General features: G+C 46.1%; 1 protein-coding gene across 1 annotated transcript; it reads left to right on the plus strand.

Annotated features, from left to right (window-relative positions):
- Nucleotides 1-6,172: 6,172 nt before the first annotated feature.
- On the plus strand, nt 6,173-11,416 carry LOC129386347 (uncharacterized). The gene is made up of 3 exons (XM_072286745.1): nt 6,173-6,318; nt 8,468-8,842; nt 10,847-11,416. Exons 1-3 carry the CDS (start codon nt 6,222-6,224, stop codon nt 11,239-11,241), a joined length of 867 nt encoding a protein of 288 aa, XP_072142846.1. The 5' UTR covers nt 6,173-6,221; the 3' UTR covers nt 11,242-11,416.
- Nucleotides 11,417-12,350: the final 934 nt, after the last annotated feature.

Raw genomic sequence — 12,350 nt, forward strand, 5'->3', positions numbered from 1 at the left:
ATCCTGAAAAGAGTTCTTGTGTGCTGTTCACAAGGAAGAGAGGCCTGGTCCCGGATCCTTGCTTGGAAATGTGTGGACATCAGATACCTGTAAAAAAAGAGCACAAATTTCTAGGTGTTATACTCAACAATAAACTTACTTTCGTTCCACACATTAAACATCTTAAAGAAAAGTGTCTGAAAACAATGAACTTAATGAAACTTCTATCCCAGACTACATGGGGTAGTGATAGGAAGTGTTTAATGAACCTATACAAGAGCCTAATTCGGTCTCGATTGGATTATGGTGCTAGACCCAGTCCACCATCTGGGAATCCGACTGGCCACTGGCGCTTTCAGAACGAGTCCCATACAAAGTCTATATGTGGAATCAAATGAATGGTCTCTCCACCTACAGAGATCATACATTAGCTTTAGATATTTCCTTAAAGTACGCGCCAATCCTGAACATCCATGTTTTCATAACGTTACCGATATGAAGTGCGCTACACTTTTCAGCAATCGTCCCTCCATAAGACAGCCTTTCTCGCTGCGTGTGAAGCAGCTTAGCGATGAAATGCATGTCCCGCTCCTCGAGCATCGCTTAATGCACTTAACCAAGCTCTTACCTCCTTGGGAGTGGCAGGTGATACAATGTGACATATCCTTTATAAAAGTTACAAAGCACGCTCCTGAGGCTGAAATCCGAATGCATTTCCTAGAACTCCAGCAAAATCACTCCTGCGCAGAGTTCTACACAGACGCTTCGAAGTCAAATGCCGGGGTATCCTATGCAGCCGTCGGCCCATCGTTTTTGGAATCCGATGTTCTGCATCCGGAAACAAGTATCTTTACGGCCGAGGCCTACGCACTACTCTCTGCTGTAAAGCACATAAGAAAATCGAAACTTCCAAAAGCAGCGATCTATACAGACTCTCTCAGCGTCGTGAAGGCCTTAATGTCACTCAGCAAACATAAAAATCCCGTATTCAATGAACTGTATTCGGTATTGTGTAAAGCGTACTCATCTAACCAGAACATCATAATATGCTGGGTACCTGGCCATAGAGGTATCGAGGGCAATGTACTGGCTGATAAAATGGCCACATCACTCACATCACTAAACACTTCTTCTGCAGTTGCTGTCCCGTTCACAGATCTGAAGCCTTTCTTGCGTAAGAAACTGCGACAACACTGGCAACGCATGTGGAACGCAGAAATAAACAATAAACTGCACGTTATAAAGCCACAGCTAGGTTTTTGGCCCTTCCCATCCAAATCACGGCGAACAGATGTCCTATTCTGCCGCCTCAGAATAGGGCACACATTTGGTACACACAATTTTCTTCTTACTGGAAACGAACCGCCAACCTGTGGTCGATGTGGTGAGAGGCTGACCGTCCTCCACGTCCTCTTGGAGTGTCGCGAAGCCGAACCTGAAAGAAAGAAGCATTTTCCTCTTGCATATCGTCATTGCATACCTCTTCACCCAGCAATGTTTCTTGGTAAGGAACCACTTTTCAACACCAAGGCAGTTCTCGACTTCTTAAAGGATGTAGTTCTACACGTTATAAGCCCAATAAATTCGTAGAGCATCCTCGCTCCAGAGGATGCCGCTGCGATAATTGTTCTGAATAGCACATGCCTCCAGGCCCTTGTGTTTTCAAGGGCCATATGGAGGCAGTAGTGCTCTAGCATTTCTTATAATCTGCTATATTTTACCTACCGTATCATTCTTTTTAAATGCATCTAAATGTTCATAGTACAAGTCATACGTCATCGCCATAATTTCATTATACAGATTTTACGCACTTTATTGCGTATATTTTAAGGCCCCTTTACAGCCACGTCACACCAACCTCATAGTAATCATAAGTACATTGCAAACCCATTAGCACAGACATGGCGCTCTTTGGCCATACCTGGCCCTTGCGCCAAAAAACCCCCATACATCATAAGCACAAGTAATTTCCCCTATGTTGTCCTTGGTGTCAGTGTTGGTTAGCTTCTTATGATATGACTAATGAAAATCGGGCCCCTCAGTTAACCCCCTTTCTTCTTGTTCTCTAAGCAATATGCTCTTTAAGCGGAATTTTGGAACGTGTGTCCCGATTTTGCGACAGAGTTTCTCAACGAGACTAATTGAACAACTTCGCAGCATTTTTTTATATCTGAGGTGCGCCAGCCATTTAGAGAAAACAAGGGGTCCGTTCGTTTAACTAGAGTGTTGATCGTCAATAAGTCAGAAAACGTGGTTATAATTTTCGAGTCTCACATGAGGTACGACCAGTTAGTTTTGGGCGCATTGCACAAAACTCCTGAGACGAAATGTAGTGCAACGCAAAATATCGTAGCACGACACCATCATACATGGCACAACATACGACAGCCACACTGGGCGCGCATTCATTTCGGGTGTTTCTCATTTTTTAGCACCGCCTTTTGGGTGTTTGCGTCTGCAAATACTGCCATGTGTTGCGCTAAGGCTCACGATAACATTTCGTTGCTAATCAGAAACTTCCCCATCATCTTTAAACATAATGAACTGAAGATGTCGAAATAACAAGCTCAAATTCTGAAGTAACCAAAATAACTTTCGGTGTCAGTCCTACACGGAGTTTCCATTTCTAGAAATTACGTATGTCTCCCTGGTCTCACTGTGACACCGTACGCTCAGATATCCCGCTGCCTGTACGTGCTGCTGCTGATGGTGATGTTGACTATCCTGGAGACGCTGCCGCTGACCGTGCTCAGTCTCGCCCCCTCGGTGGCCACCGCGTTCATCGGCCTGGCTGAAGAGTCAATTCCTCAGGAGATCGATCAGCAGGTCAGTGCCGAATGCTCGGGGCATGTGCATCAGTTTCTATTGTTAAACCGCAACGCACAGAATGTTTAGCACCTGGAAGCGTGATAGTTATCAAACAAAATCACTATTTCATCTTATTTGATCGTTTCCCTATCTTACCACCAATCAACACTACCTCTAGGAGCTACACCTTCAAATTCTAGTAACCGGTAAATCTGCAAGTGTAGACTTGCTCTCTCGGCATGCTAACATTTTATTAGCTATAGACAACGCAGGCAGCCCCATTCGCACCTGTGAACATGGATGTAGTCTGGACGATTCTGGGGGAAAAAAGCGATTATCAAGAGTAGCCCGAGTGTTGCAATGCTCACAACGTTGCTCTCGGTGGGAGCACAAATGCTTTTACCAGTTATACAAGAAGCTAAGAAATCAAAATTAAATTATGGGGTTTTACGTGCCAAAACCACTTTCTGAATATGGGGCACGCCGTAGTGGAGAACTCCGGAAATTTCGTCCCCTCGGTGGCCACCGCGTTCATCGGCCTGGCCGAAGGGTCAATTCCTGAGGAGATCGATCAGCAGGTCAGTGCCGAATGCTCGGGGCATGTGCATCGGTTTCTATTGTTAAACCGTCCATCCATCATGCGATATCCATCATGCAGACCTGTATACGCATCACGGAGTGGAATGCACACAACTGCTGAGCAGCAAAGCTAAGGGACACTAAAGGGGGGTGAAAAATGATTTCTTCTGCATCAGTAACTTACCGTTCTACAACACCAAAAACACCACTCTTACAACAATAAGACGTTTGGCAAGCCAGAAAAAGCGCAAGAACGAAATGCGGGTGGCGACGCCTGCTTAAGTTCCCGCACCTGGGGGCTGTGACGCCTTGGATTTTGATGGCATCTTCTAGGGCCTACTAATTATATATAGCGGTACAGATTGGCTACATTGTGTTCTAAAGGAACCAAATATTAAACATGGCAAGTTTCGGGAACCTTTATTCGCCCAACGCGGCCCAAATGCGAAAACACACTTTGGAATCCCTGACGTCACGCTGACGTACCTGCGCTGGAGTTTCGGCGCGAAATTCAAGTACTGATACTTGGGCCTTCATTTTCTCATCTAATAATCAAACTATTTTTTGAAGTGACTGCCTGCAGGGTTCTCAAACAATGCTTTATTAGTCTAAACTGATTTACTGTTTCGCTTTAGTGTCCCTTTAACGTGCGCCTAAATCTAAGCACCTCGGGTGTTTTTGCATTTCACACCCATGGAAATGCGGCCTCCGTGGCTGGTATTCGATCCCGCGACCTCGTGCTCAGCAGCCCAACACCATAGCCACTGAGCAACCACGGCTGATCTCAGAAATAAACTTCAGCACGGTGATTACATGTGTCGGCTACCTGGCAAAGCTGAAGAACGTCTTATTTTGTATTAGACGTAAAAGTCTCAATTCTCGCGTAGGAAAAGCTTCCCTGTTTGAAAGACAGCATGCATGCACATGAAACATATTTGTGACATACTAACATCGTGCGCGCATCTACATTAACGCACTTTCCGTTTGTAGCCTTTCTTTTGCCTATTTTTGTACTAGAAAAACCCAATGTGGTCTCACGGATAAACAGAGTCAGTCTACATTCTTTTTTTCGCTTCATACAACAGATGGATAATGTGAGCATGGTGGGCCTGCTGCTGCTGTACGTCGCCGTGGACCTGACGCCTCTGTGGACGCGCCTCTCGCTATGGGTGCTCAGTTGGCGAGGCGCGCCTGTCAAGCCCCTGTTCGCCGGACTCATGGCGGTCGCCTTCGCTGCCTCGTTGTTCCTGCCCGGCTCGTTCGTCACGCTCGTGCTCGCCGCCTTCATCAACCGTATTATGCACAACATAGAGGTCAGTGTACAGAGAGTTTCAGCATTACGTAGAACATATACTAAATTGCGCCGAACGCGAACACTATTGCTTGTAGTGGCATCTTGTAGCGCTGCGCATCGCGATTGTAGTTGACAGATATCTTTATTGTATAAGCTGACTGGAAAATCGGAATGCGGCTATCAAACCGCCAAGTGATGTTTGGAAAAAAATTCAATACCTAAGTTTTGTTTGAGTCAACAGCGATCAAAGAAATCAAAGAAATGGCCAACGTGGTCAAGTTGAAATTGCGTCGCCGTTTGACTATGCCTACGGCTTGACAGGATCTTGATTACTTCTTGAGCTAAGTTAAGAAGATAGCCATTTTTACCAGCTACCATTGAGGTTTACGTTTGTGGCTCAGTAAAGCGTAAATGCATCTTAGAGGCAAATTTTTGTTCGAACAGCTTGTGTTTACTGCGCCTGAAATACGAAGCAGGCCTATGTAAAATTGCAATGGCAAGGTTCAGCCGATACATCCGAAATGTATTGACATGGTTAACGAGCTCTCATAGTTTCGCCATAGAAGCGAAGCAACGAATGCGATAGCAACGTGCTATAATATTACACGAAGTGTGTAAGGCTCCTAGCTGTAGTGTCAGTATGAACTGAAGTAAACGTAAGCTGACTTAATAAAATCGAGCTGTTGTGCTAGATTGGAAGCTTGGGCGAGCTGGGGATTCAAGATCAACATGACTGCACAGCGCAAGAGACCAGGACCGAAGGAAGGGCACAACACGGACGCTGATCACCGCTAAGTTGTATTTGCGAAAGCGCCAGAAATGTATACTTTAGATAGGAACAAGAAATGGAAATATAGCTTTTGCATGACGTCACTCTATAGGATATATAGCTATAGGCAATGATTTTGAATGTGCGAAGAGACGTACTGCATGCCTTTTCGTGTTTAGAAAAGTACGAGCACTTAATAATTTAAACAAGAAGCGTAATGAATAACAACACAAAGTTTCAAGCCACAAGATTACACACACCCATGAACTAATCGCCTTAGCGATGGCCGCTTAATGGTACGCAGCACCCTCTATGCTCTGTCTCACAAGTCACTAGCAGCACTGCCGGAGGTACGAAGCGTGCACGGGCAATATCCGTGCCCAGCGGCATATAGTTACGGGCCTAACTGTCTGATTACTGGCGCGATTAGATAGTTTTAGTCTTGTTTTGTACATGATAGGTTTCAACGATACGTGACATGCTAGCTTTGCGCATGTGCGTCATGCACCGCGAAATGATCTGCCGTTGAGCAGACCACGCGACGCGAATGACCACGTCTCGAGGGGCATTCGGCCTTCCTATTGGCTATGAAGTTCCGCAGCTTCCGAAGTGCGGCAAATGGCTTGTGAGATAAAGTGTAGTAATTTTTTGTAGGGAACTCTATGATGAAATACTGCCTCACCTACAGCTCTTGCACTTCGGCTTTAAACATCGCCGCAGGACCACGTGGTCGAATGCCAGCACGTGCGCTCTCATAGACAAGCCTCTCGTCAGTATTCGCTCGGCGCACGGATGCCGGGCGTCGACCCCTCACAGCCCAGGAACATGTCCCTGGCGGAGCCGTACATCAGGCGCTCCATTACCGAAAGGCTCGTTCGCAAGCACCGAGGTGAGAGGAGTGAACATTTGTTGCCTAATGCTGCTGTGCCCGACGCGTGTAACTGTTGGAATCCTTTGCTTACTCATACAACCGGCAACGAAAAGGTACGACTCTATAGGTTGCGTGCGAATAGCTCGAACGGTGTCGGTCATACGAGGATGCGCAATATTACGAGAGATGTGCTAAGAGTGTGTTCAGAGATCGAATGGAACACTAATCCAATAGTGACAGAAGCAAATAGAATGGTGTGTTCAGTGCTTTTTGAATGCGTTCCTAATAATGGAGGATAACTTTCTCCATTGTGCGAAATTATCGCCGCGTCCGAGCATATTACCAACGTTACAAATCTTTCGCAATTACATTGCGCAGTATGAAGCGTCGTTTATTAAAAGCACAAATTGAGCGTTAGGAGCAGAAAACCAGTTCACACGCATACTCATTGGTGACTGAGAATGATAGTGGTTTAGCCAGAACAGTCTGGATTCTTTAGTCAGGTAGCCTGCTCCTACAACGTACAACTTCTCTCGAGGTTTTCTGTCGTCTATGGCTGCTGGAATGAAATATTTATCGCACTTTAATTGGCTCCAGTTTGAATGCTCGATCGCGCACAGTTGGCGTTGATAGATTCAAAAACTATTCGACAAATATTTATAATTACAAATAGCGACACTTCGATTCTAAGACCGAGGTGAATAGGTCAATGTCCTATTTGTTATTCTCAGGTTTAAAATATTCGCACGCTTGTACAATATATACACATTCGGAAAACGAACGAATAAAAGGCATGAGGCGAAACAGGCGTATTCGCTCAAATATAACGCACACTTTTCTTCCCCGCAATAATTAGCTTAAAAAAAGACATGGGCGTCGAAACCCAATATGAAACGGAAAGCGCAGAAGTGCCAAGTTATGACTGGTGTTAAATATTGCAATGCAATTCGCAAATAGGCTGCCGCTGTGAGATATTGAGCCCGCTACGCAAATCCGCTTGGTTGTCGAGGTCTCCAAGGCTTTTAAGAAAAGCGGTGCCCTAATTTTAACAGACGGCACCAAAAGTGAGATGCTGCTCTGGGCTGTTAATAGTGAGGATGAGGTCCTATGGCGAATGGGTCCTTGGCTCACAATGGCTCGAATGTAATTTTTTTTTCAAATGATCAAGATTGCTATTTCTATCTTAGAATGAACGATCGATTCACTTGTATTTGCATTTGCGCATGTTGCAATCAAGGTCATTACATTTTCTTCGAATGTTTAGAGCAAAAGTCATGTACTCATTACAGTAGAGGGCGGGTTAGAAATTAATGAAAGTCGCTTGTTGATGCAACAGGACTACTTAATAAGTAACAACGTAAAAGTAAGATAAGAGCGGCACTAAGTCATATTCATGCCATTTGCGTTCGTGGTATGGCCAAGGCAATTCACAGCAATTCCCAACGTCGTTTCTTTTCCTTTTCTTTTTGTTTGCATTAGCAGCCTTCGTGCTATGTAGGCAACTGTTCTAATAGGATCACACCCAATTACTCACTCGTCATCATCGATTGTATTTGACGTGTCTTGGTACCCTTTCTCTTGCTATACATGGTGGACCACGGGTTATCTATTATAAGCCTAACCTGACTTGTACATCTTCATTTCTTCCTTATAACTTCTGCTGTAATAGGAGGTACTCGCGTTTGCCCTTTACTTCATACGGCTGCCTTACTATTTCTTTACGTCAGCAATTCTGAACATAAAAATTGATAAGCAATTAACAGCAATCATGAGCCAAGCGTTACCATATCCGCTTCTTATTTGGAAAAGGCAAATTTATAATGTCATAGTGGTGCCGACTTGTAGCCTAAAATAAAAGCAAATATCGAAGATTAAGCCGGCCGTATAGAACACATGGTTTAAACAAATTGAAAGGCGTCTCACATGTCTAGGTAGGCCCGCTAGGTACCGTGGCTTGTTTCTCAAGTGATAGTTTAAGCAAAAAAGAAGAAAACCTATTTATGCGTTATGTAGGTTGTCCCACAAATGCTGATAAATATGCTTACTACTCTTTCTACATGTGCGTGAGCTTCCTCCTCTTTGTGCAGAGATGACCAAACTCACGTTGTACACATTTCTCTGCAAAAACACGTCCAAGATAACAAATGCGCTGCCGACGCTGACGCAGAGAGCTCGGCAACCTCGCTGCTCGAACACACGCTAATAGCCCCTCTGACAATCCTGCCCGAGATGGCGAGTCCCCGTCCTTCAATGGCGGTGACGAGACGAGACGCTCTCAGTACTGCGTCGCCTAGAAGCGGGGCACCTACTGGCAATGGGTCCACAAGCGCTTCGCCTACGAGGGTTGCGTCTACGGACGGCGCCCCTACAAGCGGTGCACCTACAAGCAGCAGTGGGACAACGAGAAGTACGGCTACCGGCGCTGGGCCTGCCAGCAGTGCCCATCCAAGCGATGCAACTCCAAGCACTCGGCTTACAAGCGCCGTGCACACTGACGGTGCCTCTACTAGCGGTGCGCCTACTGCCGGTGCACCTACCAGCGGTGCGTCAGAAACAGAATATTTTTTTTTTTATTGCGAGGAAGTGATAAACGAAAATTTCGCATTGGTTTACGGGCCACGGATACTGTTGTGCGTAAAGTTCCGACGTCTCGACTCCAGGGCTTCCTGCGCGTTCGCACAAAAAAAACAACAAAAACTGAAAAAGAAAGTTTTTGCATGGAGTTCAGCCTTAAGCGTAAAGTAGAGATTATAATTGTTTGCACGTTTGCTGAGAACCACTGTCTTGTAGCGACCTTCGCGAAACTGTGTTCAAACTAGCTGGTTGGTAAAGACCGAACGTTGTAGAACTGAACAGTTTGCACTGTTTGGGGTGTATCTCTGTCCCGCAGCAATAATCCTCATCTGCCTTGCTGGCGTTTCCTTTAATGCGCAGTTCTTGGGCGCCCGTTTTTGCGGCGAGCATCGGCGTCGGCGCCGTAATTGTGTGAAGAACCACAGCGAAAGATAAGAGTGAACGCGGAGCGGGAGATGAAATACGCAAATGAAGCTTAGAACGACAGAAAGCTGAGCTAGTTGGTAAGGATTCACTATGTAAGAAATGGTGAGGCGTGCTGCGTTCGTGTTGTCTACTTCTCTTCTGTTGTGTTCTGTCTGCACGTCTCACCTTTTCTTGCATAATGAAATACGCAAGCCGTGAACGGGGAGACCGATGAGAGCGGCCCCTTCAGTGACGTGTGCGCGGGGAACTGCTCTCATGCAGTTGGAATCCCTGAGTGGTCATGCCTGACCACTCGATGCGTACTAGTATCTGGTCTCAGACACCACCGCTCGTTTTCTACTATAGTCTGCTCACGTCAGCTCTCAATCCCGCTTGTTTGGTTTGCTAGGTTTGGTCTCGTTCCCGCTTGTTTCGATTGTCATGTTTTGAATAGTTTATTATTTGATTGCATGCGAGACACGAATAGCGTAGCACTTTCTGGAAGCCACGCGGCACCATCGATTACAATAGAACGTTCGACGAGTCATGTATAAACGTCGACGCCCTTGACCCGCAGATCAGATTTTCAACGATCACCGACTCTGATACATGTCCCTCTCAAATTATTTGCCACAATATATCGCGTAATGAAAATACGTATAGAGTTGCGCTTAAATTTCGCGTTAGGGAGTATCGTAATCGTCGGAGATCTTTTTTTTTTCTTCTGAAAGCTCTCCACTTTCCATTCAAGACTGTCACGTCACGCGGATAACATGCACGCTGTTCATGACCTCGAAATACCGTGTGTGTGGCGTCAAAAAAAGAAATTGCTCGCAAGGCTGCTGACCAACATCGTTGCAGGAAAAAATGCGCCCGAAATGTTGTAAACTGTTCTTAGGATGTATGCGTGCAATTCCAACGATCCCGGGCTGACTTCGAAAGGTCGCGTGGCGAACTCTCGGTGCAGAAGTACTTTTCGAATGTGTTAGTGAGTGAGTGAAAACTTCACTCGAGAAGAAGCCGAAGGTGGTGGTTGGCCACGCTAGGCAGCCAGGAGCCTTTGGGCCATGGCGGCCGCCTCAGCCCTCTGGATGACGCGGACCTGGAGGTCTGGGTCGGAGCTGAGCAACGCGGCTTCCCGCTGCTCAGGATTAGATGTTGGAATCCCCAAGGAAGTATCCTTAGGGAAAGCACATAACATATGAAAAAATATCAGCTTTCTTCTCATAGTGATCACATTTGTTGGAGCATGGTTCGTGATAGTAATTGGAAAAGTCTATGATGTTCGGATAGGTATTTATTTGGAGTTATTTCTAATCTACTTCTGGTTTTTGCAGAGGGATGTATGCGATGGTGGGTAGTGGGCCCAGTCTAGGCAGTAGTGTCGCGTTATTTTCTGGTAGGAGACCATATGGTCCCTTGCCGGTCAAATAGTGTCAGCTGACCCGTGACTTGTTTGACGAACATCTTAATAAATAATTATCTTGTTGTAATTACATTACATTAGCGAAGAGTCCGGTGTAGAGTTATTTTATCTGCGTGTCCTTGTTACACTGCATTGACACAGTGCCTGCAGCAGACCCCGCCGAGCACCAACATTCGACACCATCAGCGCCGATGCCATCGTCCGTGCAACAGGCCACGCCCATGACCTTGCCGCCTACGGTCGCGCCCGTGATCGTGCCCATGAACGCTCCGTCGCCGTTCAGCAGGAAGTCGCGGGTGACTCCGAGACCCTCGGCGGTGCTCCTCAGCGACACCTCGCTGCCCACGTCACCGCTAAAAACGGTTTTCAAGCCGTTCGGCTCTAAATCACGCATTGGTGGTGGCATCGTCTCGGAGATCGACGTGCATTTGGCCGGTGCGTGGCGCCCGCTTCGTTGGGGCATCTATGTTTCCCGAACTGCGTATCGCAAACACTGTGGGATATCTGCTACAGGTTCATCTGCAGATAAAATTTAGCAGGGCACGATGATTTAGGGCGCACAGCTGTTGATGTTGTGTCTCGAAGGATTAGGGGAAGAAAGAAGACACAGGCCGAGAGAGCGCCAACTCGTCACTCCAGCATTGTCAGCTGAAGTTCGCGATATTTTTCGAAATGAATAAAGGGAGAAGCAGCAAGCGCCAGCATAACGAACACAAAGCACCAGGCTCCAACTTACTATCGCGTTTCTGTTTTGACAAAACCTCTCTTTACAGCAAGTGATAGGTTTCTCTCAGAGCAGTTATAAAGCTGTCATTAATAAAGGCAAAATGACACATCCACCCAAACGTAGGTAAGTGCTACAAAGGAAACCCACACGGGTTCTTCGAAAAAGAAAGCTTCGCAGTTGAAGAAAACTCGTCCTGGTCCGGGACTTTGCTACAAAGGGATTCGTCCTGGTCCCGGAACAGGATGAATTTTTCTTCAACGGCGAAACTTTTCTTTCGAGGAACCTGTGTGGGTTTCCTTTGTAGCACTTAGATACGTTTGGGTGGAGGTGTTTATTTTTCCTTTATCAATTCTCTGCACCTTGCGGGTTTCCGCAGAACTATTGCGTCAAAGCTGTTATTAGTTTCTCTCAATTTTAGTAGTGATCTGGGAGAAGTTGTAAACGTGAAGTCGCCTTTCATTGCTGAAATCAGGAAAGAAATACAAACAACGTTCATAAATTAAATGTGAACTGATTCAGTGCTTTAGGTAACTGTCTGTCCCGCTGGCAACCGGTAGGTGGAGAACCGCACATCCCCGACAAGAAAGCGTGATTCCTGTCCGCAGCCTAGAGGAGTACTTGAGAAGTCCTTGAGGGGCTTTGCGCTAATAACGATGTGTCACTTCCGTGATGCCACCAAGTTACCTTTGTGGGCATCGTAACAGATAAGGGAGAACTATAAAAGACCTATCTAAGCGTTCGTGACCGTGTTGGAAAATCCACGACTACGTACTATAGCGTATATTGCATAAGACGCCACACTATTAAAACGTTACAGAAGATCCACAAAACTAATTAAGCCTCCACTCCTTTTATTCGGTAGACGAAGGGATATATTTAAGAGTGGCAAAGGGTGCCAACTACTTTTCTCACACAATA

This window comes from Dermacentor andersoni, chromosome 3, assembly GCF_023375885.2.
Source record: "Dermacentor andersoni chromosome 3, qqDerAnde1_hic_scaffold, whole genome shotgun sequence".
Taxonomy (NCBI): Eukaryota; Metazoa; Arthropoda; class Arachnida; order Ixodida; family Ixodidae; genus Dermacentor; species Dermacentor andersoni.